Source organism: Carassius carassius, chromosome 8 (genome assembly GCF_963082965.1).
Source record: "Carassius carassius chromosome 8, fCarCar2.1, whole genome shotgun sequence".
NCBI lineage: Eukaryota > Metazoa > Chordata > Actinopteri > Cypriniformes > Cyprinidae > Carassius > Carassius carassius.
Genome location: NC_081762.1, coordinates 19,418,596 through 19,442,990, shown reverse-complemented (window position 1 = coordinate 19,442,990; position 24,395 = coordinate 19,418,596). Strand labels below are relative to the sequence as shown.

Below are 24,395 nucleotides of genomic sequence, written 5' to 3'. Positions count from 1 at the left end.
GTAGACTTCCTAATTAACATATGGCATACATGTTCAGAGTGTACAGGAATAATGCTCTCAGTTCTCCACTGCGTCTCCCACTGTGTGATATTTTCTCCGCTGACAGATATTCTGCATTGCTATTAATGTCAATCAAACACATTCTCTCTATTCAGGCGGCACAAATGCCCACAAACAGGGGCTCGGGCACACCAGACGTGTCGTGACATTCCCACATCGTTGATGTATGAAAACAACAGTGATGTGTTTGTGTGAAACGAGGTTAGCAAAACAAGGGGAAAGGCTGGGCTCTGTTATAACAAAGTGGTCTGACAGAGGAGAGCTGCTCACGCACATATACACATCCGCACACACACTCTGACACCAGACAGGGCCCGAGGCAGTCCTGCTGCTCCAGGACCCCAACATCTGCTCTCTGGAATAATGCATGTTTCATTTCAGATGCTCTCTCTCTCTCTAAAATGGAGCGGTGATCTGCCTGTAATGCAAAGGCCACAGATCATGCGGTAAACTCTGCTCTGGTAGCCTCAAAGCTATCCTTGGGGGTTCAAAATCCTGCTACAGAGATGGAGGAGACTGGTGCGCCATTTGTTTCCAGTGCACTGAGTTATGGCTGCCACTGGGCTCTGCCACAAAGGCAGGCTGTTTCAGATTAGACACACAAAGGAATACTCAGGCTGGTGTGCTACTTAATGCACACACAAATGTAAATGTACAAAAAACTAATTAACCAAAAGCCCTCTAGCTTCTATGTAGTTTAATCTTACACTATGCACTGTAAATGGAGATTGAGATTTGTGAGTTATCTTAACAGTTGCCTTAATAACTGCTGAATATCATTAAGTAAAATGTGAGCTATAAACATTGTGACACAACAAATATAATGCAAATAGGCATTTCCCTTCCTTTCATCTTACTGGCTGAGTTCAGTGAGTGCTGATATAGTCTAACAGTTCTATAACTTTTCACTCAAATACAATCTGCAGTACAATGTGTCAGTTTATTTGTAAGAATTTGTACATAGAATATTGCCTTATACACAAAATAAGAAATGACAAGGGAAAAAATACAGTTTTACAATGGCAAATAACAATAAAATGTATTAAATAAGGTGCTAAATTATTAATAAAATAAGAAAAAGACAAAAAATAAATAAAAAAATAAATAAATCAAAAATATATATACGTGTGTGTGTGTGTGTGTGTGTGTGTGTGTGTGTGTGTGTGTGTGTGTGTGTGTGTGTGTGTACAATATATGGCCATATAACAAGGGTTTGAAAATTAGTGAGGTCCAGGGTGGGGTGTTATGAATTCTATAACACCTACTATAAAAAATCCAACTCATTATATACACTGCATAAACTTATATAGACAGACATGTATGTTTGTGAAATATGTTTTCTTTGCTTTTGGGGAGATGGACATGATTAAATTAGACCTTGTTTATTGCAACATAATTTGTTAATCCTTTACTATAGGTTAGGGGTGGATAAATGTATTATTTAGTTATTACGCATCAACACTACTGTTTTCATTAGTAAGCATAAGATAGGAACAGCGGTAACATGAGGTAAATTTCGAGGGCAACAGGTCAGTTTATTGTGTCGATAGTGTAGCGTTGTGTGTACCATTCACATGTCACTTTCTAACCGAATAGCGTTCTGGCCGTCAACATGACCAGCTTGACCCCGTTGCGAAATCTGGCTGGAATTTTTCACCCTCCCACGTGGATTTGTATTGAAATGACTGGATTTTGTCTGCGACAGTTCACTTAACAAAGGTAAATGTGATGTGACAGAACCTTTACTTAAAATTAACTTATTCGTTTAACTGTTGTTTAAAATCAATATCACACTCAATTACTGTTCTGAATAACAGCATAGCTGTGATTACCTATGGCCTCGTTCCATGACTATGCATTTGGAAAACATCACTCTTGCACTACTGCCTAAACAGCATTTTAAAAAGCGACGGCTAAACAGTAATATTTTAAAGGCATTCCAACGGTACAAACCTGAAATTAGCAAAAAAAAAAATATATATATATATATATATATGTATTGCCGGTCTAGCAAATGTAGATTCAAATTTCAGAAGTTGTTCACATTTTAAACATAATGACTCAACAAAAGGTGCATGTTGCTCATCAATGTGCCAAAGCATAAACAAAAGATCCTTATGTATTCCTGATGAATTATAAAGATGGTTGTGATCATAAAACTTGGGGATGGTTCAGGAAATGCTGTATGGAGCACCTTGTCTTTCGGTTGATTGATTTTGCTGAATACAATACAGTTTTATCAAGGCCGAGAGGGTGACGCTCCTGACAGCTTTCTGCTTGTTGGTGCATTTACCTCAAAGAAAGTGATTTAGTAACATCATCAGACCAAAACAGACTTGTTTACACTATCTCCTCTCCTCCTTTTACAGGGAGTCCATATAGGCATACCATTTGTGAGGTGCATTAATGCTCGCCAAGTGCACAATCACTTGGAAATTGAGGCAACTGCTCTAGAATAATGGTTGAGCTTGACTGAGGGCTGTATAATAAATGACTGAGTCTCGTGGCACTTTTCAGTGGACATCCACACAGTCGCCATTAGTTTCCTAAGTGCACTTTTCCCTGCACTTCTAAATTGATTGAAACAAAATGTCACAATTATGCCCTGTAGCTCAAGCTTTAATTATTCATCAATTAGCGTCCCCCCCCTCCCCTTCTTTTTTTCTGAACTGATTTTTCATTCAGTTTGCAGAGATGTATGGTCCCCCTGCTGTTAACCAGTCCAAAGTCATTAGTTTCTGGCTTTGCAATTAAACCTGCTGCATTATTCATCAGGCCCAACTCGGTAGACTCTGCTCTGAGCTCAGGAGGCCTGCATGAGAAATTAAATTGCAGAGATGAAGTTTCCTCTCAGGTTAGAACAGATGCCATTGGCCCAAACAGAGGGTAGGTATGGAGTGCTTTCATTGTAGGGAATTATATTTTAGCGGCAAGAGTACATTTTAGAAATATAGAAAGGGGGAAAATGTGAATGCAAAAAATATCAAAATTGGACAGTCTGCGGCGGAGTATTTCAGATTACTTAAACATGACTTTTAAAATCAACTAAGGAAGAAATGTATAATGACTACGCATAATAGAAGTCCTACAGTGCACTTAAAAATGATTTAAATAAATCATTTTATTTCACTGTAATATAAAAATTGGTTTTAATTTTGCAAAGGTAGAGTATTAAAGATGTGCATTTGAGTCTAATATATAAGCATACTGGATTATGCATTATTGCTAGATTTCGTGAAAAAAAAAGAAATAAAGAAATGAAAGAAAGATTCACTTTTGCAGATAGCAATCTGTCAGCCAGATATTGTCAGTGATCAAATGTTGCCATCTGCTGGTGTATAGAAAAAACATCAACTATTGATTCTTTATAATGAACGGAGATTTAAAAAATGATCATGATCAGTGAGGAGGTAAAAAAGATGCATTTTTAATGTACAGTATAATCGTGCAAGCCCATAGTAGGCTTACTGATGGTCATCTCTGTTGAAGCAGAACTCTGACTGGAACAGACCGAGAGCTTCTCATCCCCATGTGCTGTTCAAAGACAAAAGAACAGACTCCCATAGCTACTAAAGAAGAGTCTAAAATTCTCTTGTACTTTTATTGACATGCAATGTGGATCACACAGAAAAAAAAAGTAGTAACATATTGGCATTTTTGTTTTGGCTAATATTCACTAATCAGGGGCATTAAGTTAAATTGTGACCCTGTTAATATTTGTTGATGCAAATAACAAATGTTGTCTGTGTGCCTGAAGCATACTAAACACCTGTTATGCAAGCGTAATTCAGCAGGTTGTCAAACAATTAAACTTTTATCAAACATCCTGAGCAAAGCATGGCCTGCCAATTAACTAAACTGTTTCCTTCAAAGAACAGTTCCTCCAATGTAAAAAACTGAAATTAAAAATAAAGAGATTTTTTAAATAGTATTATAAAAATATTTTATACATATGAGTTAGTGAACAAAAGTTAACAATAATCCTCCGAGCCTTTTGATACACAATTTTCTTAGGCATATAAATTACCAAAATGATCAAAACTTTGCTGGAAAATCTACTATATGATGACTGCTATCACCTGATTGATAAGTTTAATCTTTTTAGCATGTCTTATATTATAAGTGCTATTTCAGGGTGAATGATTGGCCGAGGAAACATGATTATTTTTACCTTGCACATATAATTAAAAGTACAGCTCTAAATATAGAGTGACAACTGATATTTCAGTGTATTTTATGTGAGTAGTCTGCTGTTAAACAATCTCATAAAAGCATAAACGTATCAAAAGTTTCTTCATTTATGTTTGTTTTCATTACTATACTCTACTTAGAACCAGCTAAATATTATTTAGGTATAATGTTTCGGTATAATCATCTTATTTAATAAATAAATACATACACATTGACAAAATGATTAGTAAATAACTAAAATGTTTAAATAAACAGCTGAAATGGCTGGCAGTTTGTCTGACTTACTTACACCAACTGGAAACACAGATGAACAGTTTCCAGCTACATCCAAGATCTTCACATTTTTGCATCCAAGAGCGCCCTTAGCAAAGAACAAACACTTAATAAACTAATATGCATAAAAATTGAGTAAAGTAAGATGATAGTAGTCTGTCTTGCCTCTGGTAGCTCTGTCAGGTTGTTTCAGGCCAAGTACAATTTGCAAAGCTGTGGTAAACTGTATAATAAAATCTTTCAAATAGCATCAAGAGTCTTGAGTCATCTCACCTCTTTATTTCTTCAGGAATGACCTTGATTCTATTGTGGTTCAAATTGAGAAGCTCAAGGTTTGGTAGACCCTCTGCAAATACAATACATTCAAAACTACTGACCCACTTCAATAAAATAAACCCGAGAAACCAAGATGTTTGACACTTGATACAAAATAGGACCTGAAATGTTATTAAAATGTATTTTCTCTTTTAAATGGTTTTGTTTACATTATTTTGTAATGGTAAAATCATGTAGTAACAGGTTTGTATAACAGCTTAACATTACATTTTGGGGCATTTAAAATTAAGATTTGCCCTTATATAACAATGATTTGAATACCCATTGAATAGACAAAATGATGAAGTGATATGATTTTAACTGTTGTTTAGTCTAACCTCTGATGTGTTTTTTCTGCTTTAAAGTGGATGACTATTGAACACAGAAGCTTTCATTGATTTTAAGTTTCTTTATTTAGTTTCTTTATTTAATGGCATAAGCATGACACATCCAGCACCTCTTAGAGCAAATGACTTGCTGATATGCAGTTTTCAAAAAATAACACAATTTCTTCATAAATAACACTGGCAAGCATGGACTGTTACATGAAGCTTGTCCACTGCAATTGAAGTCACCAGCATGTTATTTCATCTTCCTCTGTGAGCATCCTGAACGAATCCACTGATCCTAGCAAAACGGAATCAAATTCCAGAAGGTCCACTTCTACAGGCTAATTATGCACAGATGCATATATTAATGTGTCAGTGATGGCTCAGCCCTCTTCCTCATTTGCCAAGTCTTTCAGAGGCTCCACAGAGTTGTAGTGTTCACCAAGTCCATAAGCATGCCGCATGTAACTGAAAGAGACAGTGAAGTGCGTTTTAGTACAGCAGCACAGAAACTTTTTTGTACTAAATCTTATTTTTAAATAAATCAACATCTTCAGTTATTTACACGAGTGTGATTGGTGGCTTGTCATATTCTTCACCAATAATAATAGAGGGGGATTCTGCCTGAATGACTTCTATTGGTAGCTGGAGGACCTGAGAAAGAGCTTTTAACTGTCATGGAGAAAATATGAAAAGCATTGGTATTAAAAAATTAATATAACTTTTTTTTTCAATGGCTTATTGTCTGGTATTCTTACCTCTAACTGTCCGCCCCAAGCAGCTGTGTCTGCAACATCATTGCAGTATTTCTCAAACTCATCTAAAGGAAAAACCAATCCAGAGCTAACAATAAAATCCATTCATATCATGAAACTTAAAGATATACTTCTCCTCTTATCCATTCAAAACTTTGGGGTCAGGAAGATTTCTTTTAAAACAAATGAATAGTTTTATTTAGCAAGAAAATGTTCATTTAAACAAAAGGGAGTGTAAAGACATTTTAAAATGAGACAAAAGATTTTCATTTCAAATAAACACTGTTCTTCTGAACGTTCTATAACTGTTTTCAACATTTAAATAATAAATAATAAAAAATTCTTAAGTAGCAAATCAAATCAAATAGTGATTTCTAAAGGATCATGTGACACTGAAACTGGAGTAATGATTGCTGAAAATTCAGCTGTACCTTCACAGGAATAAATCAGTTATCTGATTTTGTAAATCTATATAATTTTTACTGCGTTTGGATCATATTCTGAAGTGTATGGCTTTTACCTGCAGTGTACATGTCTCCTGAATTGGGGTCAGTGAGAAACGGAAGAAAGTCGTCTGCATGGCTCCTCATGTACTGAGCTGTTTGAGCCCGAAGCTCTTTAAGGCTGCGAGGGGCGCATCGCTCCGTCAGCTGATCCTCCACGGCGCGGTACATGCAGTGACCGTCAGAAGAGATCTCTCTAATCTGCAGCTGCCTCTCCATCAGCTTCTGGCTCAGCTTCAGACCCTCCTGATGACGGGAGCCTGCGAGGTTCTCCACTTCTGCCTCAGCAATCCGACTCTCCCGCTCCTTCTCAAGAGCAGCCTTTTTGTCCTAAATACACCAAGAATTTTTTGCATCCTTAAAAGAGACTTTTAACTACAGCCACCAAAATGGAAAAGAACTTACCCGTCTCTTCTGGGCTTTAGATGTCCGAGTTTGCTTGCTTGAATCCATTTTTTCCTCATCATCTACCAAACCGACGGAATCCATTGCATTTGAAACCTCCTCCACCTGTGAACAATCCATGATTGTAGAAGTGAGCTGCACTCATATGTATCTCTACTTGACAGTTTCTAGATAGTGTGTGTTGACATCTAACAACATCATAGTTTGACTTACTGAGGAAGAGTCCTGAAGCTGTTTGAGCTCATTGTCATGTTTTTGAGTGAGTTCAGCCTCTAGTTTGGCGATGTCTTCTGTCAGCTGTTTCCTCCTCTTCTTGTCATTTTTGGGAACAGCATTTTTCATAATTTGTATTTTTGCTACGATACACACAAAAAAATACACACATTTGTGTTTCGTTTATATAATCATAGCCTCATACATATTTATAGATGTATTTTAATCTGAGACATGTTGTCCTACCTTGCAGGTCTTTCTTTTCCTTGCGATGCTGTTTGGCTAACAGCTCCTCTGGGGTCTCCAATTCCTCCATGTCAAAACTGACGAAATACTCAGAGCAGTAAAATGTTTGCTAAAACGGACTTAAACGATAAATATATTATTCATTTCCACCAGTTTCAGTTATTGCACTGCAAGCACTGAATCGCGGTTTCAGCTCATACAAAATCAATTGATTCTCAGTTCAAATGATCTATTCTGCAAGTCAAGCGCATGGATTCTAAGGGAACACAGAAACTGAACACATCCGGTAATACAACATGTCAAAATAAAAGTCTTAGATACATAGACTGTTCTTCTCTGGGTATTTTAATGGAATGGTATAAAGTGATATAATAAATAAACATTAAATTACACTAATTTAAACCAGTAATTAACGCAGCGCCTTAAAACCAGTGTCTTATTTTTTGCCCTGAATTATTTTGAAATCGTTGTCAAGTTACCATGACCTCTTATTATAGGAAACTTGAGCCCCTTTATTCATAAATTAACGTATAAAAATAGACAGTCGCGGGTTTAGGGGTCAGTTCCAGAATACAACCGTATTTTGAGATTGCTAGTGTTGGTCCCCTAGCACACAAAAAAAATACAACTAAGTTAGTAGCGGTTATATCTCCACCCGCTGTATCCAGCTGAACTCGATATAATATCATTAGTCATTTTTAAGTGTGTACAAGCATGTCCTCTAGGTTCAACGACGCGTAAAAAACCTACAAATAACATTAAAAATCGAGTTGCACATTCTGTTGTGGGTGGGTCACCTGATTTTGGGGTTTGTTTAATTATTCTGTGTTGCTTGTTTTTCAAGTGAAATCTGGCAACACGACGAGACGGAGCTAATCGAAAATGTTCGTTCTAACAGCAGCTGATCGACACACTCAATGTGATTACAATGTCTGGCGTGCAATGCAGATTGACAGTTTTAGCATACTGGCTTTAATAGCACAGAATTACTGAAATAAGGGATCATTTGTAGTAGAAGCGAGGTATCTGCAGCCTCGCAGGAAATGTTGGGAAGCCAAGGAATTCAACCTGTCACGCTAGTCTTCAGTAACTCCAAGAACTGCTTTCTTCAGCTGTCATCAAACTTCGCCACTCATCTCCGTCTTCATGAGGTTTGTATCTAGCTAGCTGCTGCCAGTTACCAGTCTACTACTGTACTTTCATCAAATTCAAAGTACTGAGAGTCATGCGACACTAATGTGATGTCAGAACCAGATCCTGGAGCTTTCCTGGGGTGTTTCTGCACCCGTGTTCCTCAGCTGGATCAGCTCCAGGTCTTCAGGTCCACAGGACAGAGTGGAGATCAGCAGACAACTGGGAGAGAAACTTGGGCTCAAGGAGGGAGAACAGGTTTGTCACTCTAATCAGTTCAAATCAATGGGAACCAAAAATGTTTTGTCACCAACATTCATCTCAAGATTACTCAAAACGATTTAAGCAAGACAAAACATCCATTCAAATGAAGAGTTTAACCTGTTTTAGTTTAGTTTTTGTCTTGAAAAACCTGGATTTATGAGGAAGGCTAATTTTTAAGGTGTGGATAAAAGGGTTTAGGACCAGTGAAGATGCATGTGATGTGTTGTAGGGGTATCTGCGGCCGTGTCTTCAGGTGCAGTCAGTGCAGCAGGTGTTCGTAGAGCCTCTGTCTCCAGATGACTGGGAGATCCTGGTGAGTTCACCGTTCCATCATTTAACTCAGTCTCTAGGAGATGTTTAGCTGATATATGTCCTGTAAAAGTGTATGCAAATTTCCAGTATTGTTCCATATTCATTCATACAGTATATTTATTGTGAGTTATTCTTTATGATTCTTTTATTTTTATACTCCACATTGTATTCATATTACTGTTTCATATTACTATTTTACGTTACTCCATATACTCATATACTCCAGTATTAGACATTTATTCTCTTTTATTGTTTTTGATTCCATTTATACTCGTATTCCATTGATATAGTAAAGCATCATCATGTAAAGGTACATCTTGTGATTAGAAAGTTTTTATAGGATGATTGAAAGTTTTTTTCAGCAAAAAAAAAAAAACGAATTATATGCAAGGATGTTTTGCTAAATTTGTCTTCTCTGTTTTTCTGGGGACTAAGATGTTCTTGGTGTAAAAAACACTAAAACCACAACCCCATCTTTATTTTTATCTGATCTTATCTATTGCATTTCATTGTCATGTCAATGCGAGCAAGCCTTGACTTGCAAAATATTGAAAATATTCGTAGATGGAGCATCTGGCATCTATCGATTGGACATAAACATCTCTTGATGTTGTAAGAGGTTGTATGTCTAGTAGTGTATATATTAGTCCAATTGGCTTTTTTCTTCCTGTTATTACATGCTCCAAAGGCCTTTTTCTTTTGGCTTCTGAAGATTATTATACTTATATTTTAGATTACTGTCTTAAATTTTTTGCAGAATATACTCAGTTTGGATTTTGTATTCATTTTTAATCTTTTTCCTTTTATTAATTAATTTTCATTATTATTAACATTTGTAATTATCTGTTATCATGTATGTCTTGCCTGGATCTCTCCATGTTCTACTTGCATCAAAATGCATATAATTAAAAAAAAATAAAAAAATGTCTTTCTGATATGTAATTTTTCCTCACTGATCCTGGTTTATTTGAGAATTCATCAGAGAACAGAAGTAAAATGGGTTGTGAATGTCTCTTCGGTTTAATATCTGATTGAACTTTGTTCCAGGAGCTGCACAGCGTGGCTCTGGAGCAGCGACTCCTGGATCAGATCCGAGTGGTCTTCAGTGAGGGGGTTTTTCCTGTGTGGGTGGACCAGCACACTGTCATCTATATCAGGATAGGTCAGTCAGCCCTATTTTTTAAATGCATGTCATACAGAAGTTGTTGTTGGGTATGAACTGATCTATTCACATGAATGATTCTATGTTTTTTAGCATCCCTCTCTCCCTCTGTTCCATTCGGCCGACTGGAGAAGTTCACTGAGCTTGTTGTCTCCCCAAAACTACATCCAGGAGGTGAACAACTGCTCCGCACTCGATCAGAAGAGCCAGGCCAATATCTGCAACACCAGAACATTGACGTCACGTCTTCCTCCAGCTCAATCGTCCATCAGGATCCCCTCAGTGATCATCTGGAGAGTCAGAATGAAGCTCATTGGGGAGGAATAGCTGATCTGAAAAGCCTGGTTAGATACCTGTTTACAGGAGGATTTGAGCCTGCAAAAGAGCATGTCACAGTTCCCACAATTCCCACCATCCTGAAAGACTGTATCCTCCGGACCTGTGGAACCCCTCCTAGGTCTGTCAGCCATCTAGGCTCATGTCACGGAGATGTCCATATACTGCCATGGAACCTGCAAGAGCAAGAGAACTGGAATCCAGGGCAGTCTGCACTAACATACGGCAGGCTTTCAAAGATCCTTTCTCCTAAAGAACTTGGAGAGAAAGTCAAGCAGGCCATGGAGAAGAAGAAGATCAGAGATGGACCTCAAAGAGGGAACGACACAGAGGAATATAAGGAGAATGCTGTTGTGGTCAGGATGCTTTGTCACAATATAAAAAGGCTGCAGCAGGACCAGAAATTCAATAAATGTGAAGACATTTACTCTGGGAGAGTTTGGGTAAGTTATTCCATTCAAGTTCGATTAGAAGTTTTCATAGAAATACTCTTTATCACCATAATTTCTAGGAACGAGATATTTTCACTCTGACCAGTAGAGATCACTTAATAATCAACCAGAACACCATAGAAATTGAAAACACCTTCGCAACCATCTGGCAATGCGCTGTTAAAAAGCATTATTGTTTAAAATGATTTTTAATGTGTTTGTATTACTATTTCAAAATATTAAGTAAGAACCTATGCATATATGTACAACAAAATATAGGCTAATTTGCTATTGATTTTGTGTATCTCTAGTCAAAAAAGTCTAGTTACCTTTTTTGTTGCAGATCCCAAAGGTGCTGCAGAGGCGTTTGAGGATAGACCCTCGATCAGCTGTGAGGATTCAGCCTTTGAAATCAAAGCCAAGAGTTGCAGAAGCAGTCATGGTGCAACCATTAAAACCGTTGGTATGTTTTTCTTTCAGACTTAATGCTTTATGTTGTTAGATAATGAAATTGCTGTATGATAAACTTATTTCCTTTCTGTTTGCAGGCAGAGAGTGAAAAAGAAGATATTCAGACTGCATTCTTCAACTGGTTACATGCTCAGAGCCATCAGCCTTTGAGCTGTCTGACAGGCCGCACTAACATCATTCTCTTACCCTGTGCTGAAGGTGTGAGGAAGAACCATCAGAATATGTGTTTTCAATCATATTACTATTATTGCAGACTAACCTGGGTTTCTCTCTTCTCAGGAAAAGAAGAGTTTGTCTTGACTGTGCTGAAACCAGAGCAACAGCAAGAGGATGAAATGTTCTTTCTATCAACCAGTTTACTAAAGAAAACAAATGTGCAGGTATAAAGTCACATATCATTTTTAGAGATTATTTTTCCTTCTCAACAAACCAGCTCAATCTCTGTTTAGACTGTCAGAGAGCCACATGATTCTGACCACAGCGGCTCTGATAATGATAGTGAAGATCCACATCTTGGCTTTCCCTCGCTCAGCTCTCTTGGGTATGCTTGCATTCTTTTCAAAAACTGGAAATCTCAATGTATTTTTTTTATATTCTTAGCAGCAAACAAGATTGACTTTCTGATGAGTTGGTGTAGCCTTTCTTTGTTGTTTGCGATTATTGAATGTGTTTGCTCAGTGGGGTAGAGGACATCAGCAGGTCAGCTTTCGAGCACATCTCTCATGCTCTAATGGGAGGTCCTCTCTCACGTGAGCTGGTCTCCACAGGACGGGGACTGAGGGGCGGAGCTCTGCTCATCACAGGTGCAAAGGTAACCTTCAGACATATATGCCACAGTCCTTTCAAAGTCAGATGTTAGAGAGTTAATGTCTCTCCTTATGCATTAAGACAATGCTAGCAATTGTTTTGCAGGTGCTCAGTTATCCACAAAGAACATTATTCAAGATTATACATCACAGATCTGGTTTTATTATCACTTAATGTAGGGAATTGGATTCATTGATGTATTTGACTAGTTTAAAAGTGAATCGGCAAATATTGAATAACTGTGTGTCCACACATTTTTTTAGTTTGACTTTTGTCAGAAGTTTGAAAGTTGGAATTGGAGTTGAATGGAAGGAATGTAGCAAAAGCTTCCAAGCACTTGATAACTTTACAATGTTACTTTATTTGTACAATAAGATAATCAAATATTAGAATATTTGTAGTAAAGAATGAATAAATAGATAGTACAAGGTATCTGTGATAAATTTCCTGCATTTCTCCACAGGGCAGTGGAAAATCTTCTCTCTCCAGAGCACTCTGTCGAAAGGCCAGTGAACAGCTAGATGCCCATGTTCAAGTTGTGTACTGCAAAACACTGAAAGGTAGGCAAGAAAATATATTGACCAGTTTTGCTGTGCATTTTAATTTAACTTGAAAGAATTTTCTCTTTTATTTACATCACATTTCTTAATGAATTCTTTCATTCTTACAAATGAAATTCCTAGGTAAGAGAGCAGACACAATCAGACAGAGGCTGGAAGAGGTTTTTGAGCAGGCGGTCTGGAGACAGCCCTCAGTGGTACTGCTGGATGACCTTGATCACGTGACCGGAGCCGCAACCTCACCTGAGCATGAGCATGGGCCAGAGGCAGTACTGCGGCTGCGCATCGCACAGAGTAAGTGATCATAACGGACATGCCTGACTCTACATCAGGATCTCTGTGAGCATTGACACCTTCGCTCTGCATGTTCTCCTCAGGTCTGAGGGATTTGGTGGATGAGATGGTGGTGCGCTCCAGTCTCGTAGCTCTGATGGTCACAGCACAGAGTGAACATGGCCTTCATCAGACTCTGACTGCGGTGCAGGGTTCACACTTCTTCCAAAGTTTCTGCAAGATCCAAACACCAGATCAGGTGGGTTTATGAAACTGCAATCTAGGGCTGCAAGGTTTGGGTAAAAACATTTAATTGTGTGTGCGTGTATTTTTTATTTATTTATTAATTTATTTATTTTTAATAGTGATTTTTAGATGTGTGTTTTTTTTAATACAGAAAAGCTCTAGGTTTGATGTGCTTGGGATTTTTGTTAAAGGGTTTTGGAATTGTATAATTTTGGGATTATATATCAATATCAGGCCCGTAGCCAGCTATGAGGTCACCGAGGTCCGGACGTCTGTAAATCTTTCATGTTCAGAAATAAAAATGTGTTCTCTGTATGACTAATTTGCTATTAAACTCCTCGTATGAATGCCTGCATGACAAGTATATTTAGACAGTTTGCAACATTTTAAATGTTTAGCGTCTGTGGTATGACAGTGATCGTTGAGAGACGCTGCCGGAGTTCACAAATCTTCTTAAGAGAGTCTCTTATGTTGCCAGATCAGAATAGTTACCAGCTATTATGTACCTTTTTGGACTTGGCTTTTCCACTTATTTTCCACTTTAGAAAGTTAATAAGGTGGGAAGTTGCAGTTTAGGTTCAGCAATATCTTTATCTTATCTTGACCTATTCTAAACAGCTTGTTTGCGTCTTTGTACAGATATCAGAAGGATCCCAGGGTAAGGAACTAGTGGATAGTTTATTTTTAATGGCATCCCGGATCGTGTCAGAGGATTGTTTGGAGGATGTTGCTTTGTAAACAAGTCACAGTGTTATGGAGAGTTCACAAAGAAACATTTGAGGAAAGATGAAGCGGTACTAGATCTGACTGCAGCTTCATCACAAACTGTTTTCATAATGCTTTGTCTGGAAATGACAAAAAAAAAATTTCATATCAAAACTCTGTTTCCTATATATAGATGTTAGCCATAACAGTGGCTGATTCCTGAGAAGCATTAAAGGGCCATTTTAGAGAGCGGGTCAGAATTAGGGTTGAAAATAATCATTTTAATTTTAATTCACATTTGTTTTTTTGTATTGGCTTGATGAGGCCAACACGACAACATCATCCGCAAAGAGCAGAGACGAAATCGTGTTGTCACCAAACCTGACCCCCTCCGGCCCCTGGCTGCGCCTAGAAATTCTGTCCATAAAAATCATGAACAGAACCGGCGACAAAGGGCAGCCCTGCCGGAGTCCAACACGCACTGGGAACAAGTCTGACTTACTGCTTGCAATACGAACCAAGCTCCTGCTCCGGTCGTACAGGGACCGGATAGCCCTTAGCAAAGGGCCCCGGACCCCATACTCCCGGAGCACCCTCCACAGGCCGCCGCGAGGGACACAGTCGAATGCCTTCTCCAAATCCACAAAGCACATGTGGACTGGTTGGGCAAACTCCCATGAACCCTCCAGCACCCTGTAGAGGGTATAGAGCTGGTCCAGTGTTCCACGGCCTGGACGAAAACCACACTGTTCCTCCTGAATCCGAGGTTCTACTTTCTACACCGTCCCCGACTGCCACGCGATGCTGCAGAGGCGTGTCAGCCAAGACAGCCCCACAACATCCAGAGACTTGAGGTACTCAGGGTGGATCTCATCCACCCCCGGAATTTCTTGACTACCTCGGTGACTTCAGCTTGGGTGATGGACGAGTCCACATCTGAGCCCTCAGCCTCTGCTTCCTCAATGGAAGACGTGACAGCGGGATTGAGGAGATCCTCGAAGTATTCCTTCCACCGTCCAACGACATCCCCAGTTGAGGTCAACAGCACCCCACCTCTACTGTAAACAGCGTTGGTAGGGCATTGCTTACCTCTCCTGAGGCGCCGGACGGTTTGCCAGAATCTCTTCGAGGCTGACCGATAGTCCTTCTCCATGGCCTCACCGAACTCCTCCCAGGCCCGAGTTTTTGCCTCCACTACCACCCGGGCTGTAGTCCGCTTGGCCTGCCGGTACCTGTCAGCTGCCTCAGGAGTCCCACAAGCCAACCAGGCCCGATAGGACTCCTTCTTCAGCTTGACGGCATCCCTTACTTTCGGTGTCCACCACCGGGTTCGGGGATTGCCGCCTCGACAGGCACCGGAAACCTTATGGCCACAGCTCCGAGCGGCCGCTTCGACAATGGAGGTGGAGAACATGGTCCACTCAGACTCAATATCTCCAGCCTCCCTCGGGATCCGGTCGAAGCTCTGCCGGAGGTGGGAGTTGAAGATCCCTCTGACAGGAGACTCGGCCAAACGTTCCCAGCAGACCCTCACAGTACGTTTTGGTCTGCCGAGTCTGTCCAGCTTCCTCCCCCGCCATCGGATCCAACTCACCACCAGGTGGTGATCGGTTGACAGCTCCGCCCCTCTCTTCACCCGAGTGTCCAAGACATACGGCCGGAGGTCGGATGAAACGACCACAAAGTCGATCATCGACCTATGGCCTAGGGTGTCCTGGTGCCACGTGTACTGATGGACACCCTTATGCTTGAACATGGTGTTCGTTATGGACAAGCTGTAACTAGCACAGAAGTCCAATAACTGAACACCGCTCGGGTTCAGATCAGGGGGGCCGTTCCTCCCAATCACGCCCCTCCAGGTGTCACTGTCGTTGCCCACGTGGGCGTTGAAGTCCCCCAGTAAAACGACGGAGTCCCCAGTTGGAGCACTTTCCAGCACCCCTCCCAGAGACTCCAAGAAGGCCGGGTACTCTGCACTGCCGTTCGGCCCGTAGGCACAAACGACAGTGAGAGACCTATCCCCGACCCGAAGGTGCAGGGAAGCGACCCTCTCGTTCACCGGGGTAAACTCCAACACATGGCAGCTGAGCTGGGGGGCTATAAGCAAACCCACACCAGCCCGCCGTCTCTCACCATGGGCAACTCCAGAATGGTGAAGAGTCCATCCTCTCTCGAGGAGTGTGGTTCCAGAGCCCAAGCTGTGCGTAGAGGTGAGCCCGACTATCGCTATTCGGAACCTCTCAACCTCACGCACAATCTCGGGCTCCTTCCCCACCAGTGAGGTGACGTTCCACGTCCCTAGAGCTAGTTTCCGTGTCCAGGGATCGGGCTGTCGAGGCCCCCGCCTTCGACTGCCGCCCGATTGTCTAAGCACCGGCCCCTTACGGTCCCTCCTGTAGGTGGTGAGCCCACGGGAAGGCGGCCCCACGTCGCTCCTTCGGGCTGAGCCCGGCCGGACCCCGTGGGGGGAGTCCCGGCCACCAGGCGCTCGCATACGAGCCCCAACCCCGGCCCTGGCTCCAGGGTGGGGCCCCGGCTGCGCCATACCGGGCGACGTCACGGTCCTTTGATTTAGTCTTCTCATAAGGGGGTTCTGAACCGCTCTTAGTCTGACCCGTCGCCTAGGACCTGTTTGCCTTGGGAGACCCTACCAGGGGCATATAGCCCCGGACAACATAGCTCCTAGGGTCATTTGGGTACTCAAACCCCTCCACCACGTTCAAGGTGGCAGTTCAAGGAGGAGATGCACTTCAGCATGCACTGGGACGGTTTGCAGCCGAGAGTGAAGCGGCTGGGATGAGAATCCGCACCTCCGAATCCGATCCCTTAGAGATAGGGTGAGAAGCTCAGTCACCCAGGAGGAGCTCAGAGTAGAGCCGCTGCTCCTCCACATCGAGAGGGGTCAGCTGAGGTGGCTCGGGCATCTGTTCCGGATGCCTCCTGGACGCCTTCCCGGGAAGGTGTTCCGGGCGCGTACCACTGGGAGGAGACCCCGGGGAAGACCTAGGACACGCTGGAGAGACTATGTCTCCCGGCTGGCCTGGGAACGCCTCGGTGTCCCCCCAGAAGAGCTGGAGGAAGTGTCTAGGGAGAGGGAAGTCTGGGGTTCTCTGCTTAGACTGGGGTGGTGTTAGCGCAGGAAGAGGGAAGAGGGAAGCCTGGGGTTCTCTGCTTAGACAGGGGTGGTGTTAGCGCAGTGGATAAGACGCATGCCTGTGGTGTGGGAGACCCGGGTTTGAATCCACTGTGAACCGCCAGTGTGTCCCTGAGCAAAACACTTAACCCCTAGTTGCTCCAGAGGCGTGCGACCTCTGACATATATAGCAATTGTAAGTCGCTTTGGATAAAAGCGTCAGCTAAATGAATAAATGTAAATGTAATGTAAATGACTGCTGCCCCCGCGACCCGGCCCCGGATAAGCGGAAGAAGATGGATGGATGGATGGATGTTTTTTTGTGTGTGCAAAAACTTCATTAACATAATAAGTAAACCTCAAGGAACATATTAAAATAATAATAATCCATGACATGACCCCTTTAAAATTACAATTCTAATATTAATGACTTTCAATTTCACATGATGCCAAGTCTCAATTTCAGTTTTATTTCAATGAATCATGCAGCCCTACTGCAAAAGAACTTTGGACTTGCATTCCAAGGTATAATGATCACTTTGATCAGTTACGGAAGTAACTGGTTTTGCTAGTTGATTAGCTTTGTTTGTGATGTTTCTGTTATTAAATTCTTGCCAGAATGAGTTGCAGTGTTGACCAGACTTTATGCCTATAGTCAGAACTCTTGACTACACAAGACTAGTTTTATTCTTGCTTGGTGTTTTATTTCCCCGCAGAAAATAGCGATTGTAATATGATGGTTTCTCTTTATAGACTCAAAGGGTTGAGATTCTAAGGTCTTTAATAGCCAAAAAGAATTCCCAGGACTGTCAGACTACTCTTGACCTAGACAGTGTTGCCAGAGAAACCGAAGGATTCATGCCACAAGACCTGCACCTGCTTCTCGAGAGGGCCATCCATGCCAACACTCTACACAGCAGGAACAATGGCAGCTCTAAAGGCGAGTGCTTAATCTAGTTTTATATCTTTCTAGGATTCAGCTGTTTTGCTGAAATCTAAGCTTCCTGCTTTCACAGATCTGAACTATAAGGACTTCAGACAGGCCCTTCAGGGCTTCACCCCACCCTCCCTCTGGGGGGCTCAGCTGCAGACTCCCAGCGGGGCCAGCATGGAGCGTATCGGGGGACTTCATCAGGCACGTCAGCTCCTGATGGACATCATACTGCTGCCAGCTAAGGTACAGCTGCCCCTGTGCACAATATGTCAATTTAAGTGGAAGATTAAAAATCCAATACATGTACAAAGAACAATTATCATAATAACTGTGTGTTGGAACAGTCAAAAACTGTGTGCTGGAAGTAACGGTCTATTGTGTCCAGTACCCGCTGCTGTTCTCCAGTCTGCCCATGCGTCAGTGCTCTGGGGTGCTGCTCTATGGAGCTCCAGGCACAGGCAAGACCCTACTGGCTGGAGCTGTAGCCAAAGAGAGCGGCATGAACTTCATCAGCATCAAGGTAAGGGGATGTGTGTGTACTGATATCAAATTAATGTATTGTATAAATATGTAATGTACAGTTATTTATATTTATGTATTGTGATGCCATGTGTTTTTCTCCAGGGTCCTGAACTTCTCAGCAAGTATATTGGTGCCAGTGAGCAGGCGGTTAGAGATGTGTTCCAGAGGTCTGTCCAAAGGCAGAGTCTCTTTTGTATGACATATACAGTAGTAGCAGTTCACTAGAGTCCTCACTGAATCTGTGTCTGTGTCGCTGCAGGGCTCAACTAGCTAAACCTTGCATACTGTTCTTTGATGAGTTTGACTCTCTGGCCCCTCGAAGGGGTCATGACAACACAGGGGTCACTGACCGTGTGGTTAATCAGCTGCTTACTCAGCTGGATGGAGTGGAAGGACTGACAGGTAATCAAATCTTTTACAGCAACAGCTAGAGGTTCTTCCGTTTTGACCTGCTTCATGGTGTCAGTTTGTTCATCTGTGTGCAAGTGGGTTGTTGACATATAACACATCCATGGACTTTTTTTCCCCAAATCAACAGCAGATTTTATGTTATGATTAAAAGAACCAAAGACTTAAACTACTTCAGTCTGTGTGCATTGAATTTATTTAATACATGATTTTCACAATTTGAGTTGACACTCACTTCTACGCGACATTCTAATTTTTTGAGAAGCACCTGTATAAGGTAGCAATACAATTTATTAATATAAAAACTGTATAATTATATTACAGTTAGACAAAAAAAAATATTTAAAGCATGTCACACCACTGGACTTGGACTTGTTGAAACTGCTTGAAATTGTATGTTAACTACCCAGGTAGTTCATTCAACAACAATTCAAAAACAAGTTTCATGGTAGCTATGGTTATTGCTTATAGCAACTTCACAATCTTTATCAGTAAGAAAGATTAACCTAAAGATGTTAATTTTGCTAAATTAATACATTTAATTCCAAATTTATAAGTGACGTGAAATACAGCCAAGTATGGTGACCCATACTCAGAATTTGTGCTCTGCATTTAACCCATCCAAAGTGAACACACACACACTGTTAACACACACGGAGCAGTGGGCAGCCATTTATGCTGGGGCGCCCAGGGAGCAGTTGGGGGTTCGATGCCTTGCTCAAGGGCACCTATGTTGTGGTATTACCGGCCCGAGATTCGAAACCACAACCCTAGGGTTAGGAGTCAAACTCTCGAACCTTTATGCCATGACTTGCCAAGCACTTCCTTACTGAGACCGTAGAGCAAAGCCAGTTTTCTGGAGTGCATTTATGATCTTTAAAAGATTGCATTGTTGTACTTGTGAGATCTCTGAAATCGCTAGTTTCTTATTTTTAGGGGTGTATGTGTTGGCTGCCACCAGTCGTCCTGACCTGATTGATCCTGCTCTATTAAGACCTGGGCGACTGGACAAATCTCTCTACTGCCCTCCTCCTGATCGGGTCAGTGTGGCATATATCAGCTTAAACTCTTTATACCTCTAACGTCAACCGTATACATTCACTGATTTATCTGTATATCTGATTTTATCTGTCCTTCAGGAGGCCCGGCTGGAGATCCTGAAGGCTTTGACTCATTCTGTGCCACTGGCTGCAGATGTGGACTTGGAGCAGATTGCTGTGGCAACAGAGCTGTTCACTGGAGCTGACCTAAAGGCCCTTCTCTATAACGCTCAGCTAGAGGCGATCCACAGCAGCCTGGGGCCCAACATTCTCCATGTATGTTACACACAAACTCAAACATGCACACTCGTACAGATAAAACCCTAACCCCAAGATTAGTGGCTAACCTATATGGATTTTTCAGTGGCTGATGTCCATATCTAAAGATCAGCGAACAATGGTCAACATATATACTGCTGTTCAAAAGATTGTTTTTGAAAGAAGTCTGAATTCATTTGGCCAAAAATACATACATATGTGACATATAATTCCAATTTAAAATAACTGTTTTCTATTTGAATATGGGATTTATTTCTGTGATGGCAAAACTGAATTTTCAGCTCAGTACATCTTTGGTAGATTTTCAGCTTGCATGTGAAGCAGACTCTGTCTGTGTTTTATAGGATCTGGGCTCAGGGTCAGACAGTGATGTCAGCCTCTCATCCCTGATCTTCCTAAACCATAGCAGCGGGTCAGATGACTCGGCTGGGGAGGGGGACACAGGGTTAGAGCACTCTATGGTTCTGCTGGACCCCAGTGAACTCCCACCTGAGGACCCACGCCACAACATCTGGCGCCTTTACTTTGGAAGCTCCTTTGAGTCTGAACTGGACAACCAGTCTCTGTCTGAACTGGTGGGACACTAAATTTCCAAATGGACTTGTTATGGATTATTATTTACAATTGTGTATAAATCAGTGTTATAATATTTCAAAGGTCTTCTTGATGTAATTGATTAGATGATTTAACACTTTTTGAGCTGCTTATGTGACCGTGACGTTCGGTTTGCTCTGCTCCCAGAATTTACAGTGCCTGTCTGGACCGAATTCAACTGCCCCCGACCTGACAGGGGCATCAGTGAGGGATCCAAACTCCTGTCGTGCCCCAGTTTTTATGTCCTGTCTGCAGGACGGCTTTCAGGAACTGACACATGACCATTCAGAATGCCTCAGAGCAGAAGTCAACACTGTTAAGAACAGTTACCGCAGAAACCCAGTCAGTTACCTTTCTCACCCATCATGCATCCATCCATCTTTATACATCAAATTTCCTATCTATCCATTGTAACATTTATCTATCTCTTTTCATCCATCTGTCATACAGTTAATATTATATATATAGTATACATCTAGTTTTTGTTTAGTGTACACCCATCAATCCATACATGCATGCATGTGTCCATCCATGGATATGTGCCTCCGATTTTCTCTTACATTCATCCATTCATTGCTATATCTCTCATCCATTGGTAGTACAGTATTCCATTAGTTTTTCCATCCATCCATCATGTCAATCTAGGTTTTCCATCCACCTGTCCTTCCAACCCCATCCATCCATTGCTATATGACTCAAGTTTTTGTTCTCCTATTCATCCATTCATCTGTACATGCATTGATCCACACATTGATATACCCCTCGAGTTTTCCAAAACATGCATGCATATATCCATCCCTCTATTGCTAGTATCCCTATAGTTTTCCCATCCATCCATCCATTCACCAGAGGACTGTATTAGAGTGTGTAGCAGTGTATAGTCACTGTTCCTGCTCAGTAGATGAAATCTGCTGTTCTTCTGTGTTTATAGGATGAATCATCTCTGGTGCAGACTGGTCCCAGTAAACCTGGCTCTGTCATATGCCAAACTCACCTAATCTCCGCTTTGGCTAACACTCGAGCATCTGTCAGCAGAGAAGACTGGAGGAGATACAATGAACTGTGAGTTACACAGTGCTTCATTCACATAAATCACCTGAAATATAGTGTAAGCACAGTCACACCACTGCATTGCTAAATCACATATTTGTGTTGGTTTTCTCCTTCTGTTATACAGATATGAGTCTTATGGAGCCTCAAAGGAAGGCAAGTCTCAGAGCACTGCTTCGTTTAAAGCAGGTCAGCGGGTGACATTGGCTTAATGAGAGCCTTGCATAAAATATTACAGTTTAGGGCATTAAGAATGTGAAAAGATTTTTGCCTGAGATTCTTGTGTGTGATACGATCAACTTGGGTTTGTATCACAAATTCATGTTTTTTTCTACTTCTCTTGCAAATGTATACTTATGATGTTTTGATGTTAAGTAGAGGAGGAATGAATCAGGATTTGACTTGAATTCAGTCACACTGAACAAATAATTTAAAGATAATTATGAAGTTCATCAAGTGATGTGTTTGCTAAATTTGCTTCGCTTCCGTAGGCAATATAATGTAAAAAATAAAAACAGAAAACAAATGTAATATATGTAATTAACTTTTTAATAAATGCCAATTCTACTGTGAAATATTTGTTTAATTTATTCAGTGCCTCTAATACACTGCACAAAAACATGACACAGTATAACTGGAAAGTAAATAGCAATAGAATTATAACTAATTGTATGTTTTTATTTTATTGGTTTTTTTTTTTTTTTTTTACATCTACTGTCGTTGCTATTTGTCTAGCATCCTCGTGAAGTGATACTTACCATTACCTGCAGGTGGCAGTATATTCCTACTCTCCAAGAGCCAGTTTGGTGTGTTGCAAATTCTTCTATGGATACTTCTCAATCTGTATTCAAAGACCTCTGTGTCCTTCTCTTTGTAGAAGAGAAGAATCTTCTATTTCATCAGCCATAACGGCCTCCGGCTTATTCTGTGGATAACTGACATCTGCAGACCCCCAGGATCTGAGTTCTCCCAAACTGATTTTTCAATTTTTTCATAGTCTTCAGTTCCCCTTAGCACATGCCCTGGAGCTACAGCTGTCTCAGCACGTTTGATTATCATTAATTTTTTTCAGCTCATTATCAGTTTTGTCCTCATGTGAGCTGGATTTCCTTCTCACACATCATTGAACTGAATTTAGAGTTGCCGCAAGACACACCATGGCTCACACATATACGGCCTGATGCAGCACTTTCTGCTGAGTTAAATATAGCAGCCTTTGTTCTGGCCCCTGCTGTTAGTATTGTATGGGCTTGCGCTAAGGACCACATGAGCACGGAAGACCCATTCAACCAAATCTCGGCCAAAACAGACAAAAAACAAGTGACATCATAGACTCAGGATAGTATCAGTGTGTAATAAACTGTGATTTTAATCCTAAGTACAGCATTAACATAATGGAAGAACAGTTCTGATGCCTTGTGGACAATGCATAGAATTAGAAAAGCTAGCTATTCCTCCTCAAACTGCCTGTTTTTACCTCAGTTTGTTCTTGATCTTTCCTCAAATGCTTGAAGCAAACTGCCAAAATCTGCCTTTCATGTCAGGAGGGTTGTGGGCCTATTTTTCTACCCTCAGCAGTTCCCTGATCTCTGAATTTTAACACATGCTTTGAAACAAAAGCCCAGTAGGCTACAGTCTAAAGGGGGCTCTTGTGCAAAACATGAGTGTGAAGATTCATTTTAAGATAGACGTCTTAGATTGATAAAATAAGGCCCTCATATTAAACGACTGGTTCACCAATAGATATAATTCTGTCATTATGAACTCACCCTCATGTTGTATCTTCATTTGCATTTTTTTACAGGTTTGGAACAACATGAGGGTGTCATGTTGTTCCAAACGTGTAAAAAAAATGCAAATGAAGATATTTTACAGAATGTCTTTTAGATGACAGTAAATTATTGACGTGAATTCAACTCCAGAACCGTCGGTGTTGTTTGCACCTGGTCATTCCCTGCGTTTTCGCTGATCGATCGGATATCTGTCTGATTTGTTAAAACTTTCCATTTACACTTGGCCACAAACGTGTCAACGCAAAACGGATGTTAAATCCGATTTTAAATTCCCGCGCTATATTTAAATGTAACGAAGTTCACGTTAATGAAATCAAAATATAAAGGCTGCATTTAATTATCAGCTCATTTTTCAAGATCAAAGAGAGTGCGCAGCATCAGCACTGTTTGTCTGACTGTTAATGAAGATGATTGTGTGTTGAGCGTCTGCGTCAGTTTCAGTCGCGACAGTTCGCGCGTCGGCTTGCTGAAGAGATGCTCAGCTGAGCTAACGTTATTCGTCCGCGGCGGTGCAAAGACACGAGCCGTTTGTTCACAAGTAATTTAGTTAACAAACGATACTTCAGTCAGAGCATCACCATCAATAAATACCTACTTTTAGTTTGATCTGTGATTTCAGAAGACTTGTAATACAGTGCACGAGTCATGTGGACA

The 24,395-nt window shown here is 41.1% G+C and overlaps 2 protein-coding genes across 3 annotated transcripts; one reads left to right on the top strand and one right to left on the bottom strand.

The window, feature by feature from the left end:
- Window positions 1-5,228: 5,228 nt before the first annotated feature.
- otud6b (OTU deubiquitinase 6B) lies at window positions 5,229-7,860 on the bottom strand. Of its 2 annotated transcripts, none has more exons than XM_059556526.1 (7): window positions 7,291-7,860; window positions 7,045-7,187; window positions 6,832-6,936; window positions 6,444-6,756; window positions 5,927-5,988; window positions 5,768-5,840; window positions 5,229-5,636 (listed from the first exon to the last, which is right to left on the bottom strand). In XM_059556526.1, the coding sequence occupies exons 1-7, from the start codon at window positions 7,358-7,360 to the stop codon at window positions 5,581-5,583; spliced, it is 822 nt and encodes a 273-aa protein (XP_059412509.1). In that variant the 5' UTR covers window positions 7,361-7,860; the 3' UTR covers window positions 5,229-5,580. The 2 variants fall into 2 exon arrangements, with proteins under 2 accessions (XP_059412509.1, XP_059412508.1); XM_059556525.1 differs by having other exon boundaries at window positions 5,734-5,840; window positions 7,291-7,854.
- Window positions 7,861-8,097: 237 nt separating this feature from the next.
- Window positions 8,098-22,523, top strand: LOC132145466 (peroxisomal ATPase PEX1-like). The gene is made up of 24 exons (XM_059556527.1): window positions 8,098-8,441; window positions 8,539-8,679; window positions 8,915-8,998; window positions 10,045-10,159; window positions 10,253-10,938; window positions 11,270-11,389; window positions 11,475-11,595; window positions 11,677-11,777; window positions 11,847-11,938; window positions 12,076-12,208; window positions 12,668-12,764; window positions 12,888-13,058; window positions 13,142-13,296; window positions 17,875-18,061; window positions 18,138-18,298; window positions 18,441-18,575; window positions 18,680-18,744; window positions 18,837-18,979; window positions 19,922-20,025; window positions 20,125-20,301; window positions 20,649-20,879; window positions 21,046-21,240; window positions 21,830-21,960; window positions 22,076-22,523. The coding sequence occupies exons 1-24, from the start codon at window positions 8,334-8,336 to the stop codon at window positions 22,158-22,160; spliced, it is 3,738 nt and encodes a 1,245-aa protein (XP_059412510.1). The 5' UTR covers window positions 8,098-8,333; the 3' UTR covers window positions 22,161-22,523.
- The last annotated feature ends 1,872 nt before the right edge of the window (window positions 22,524-24,395 follow it).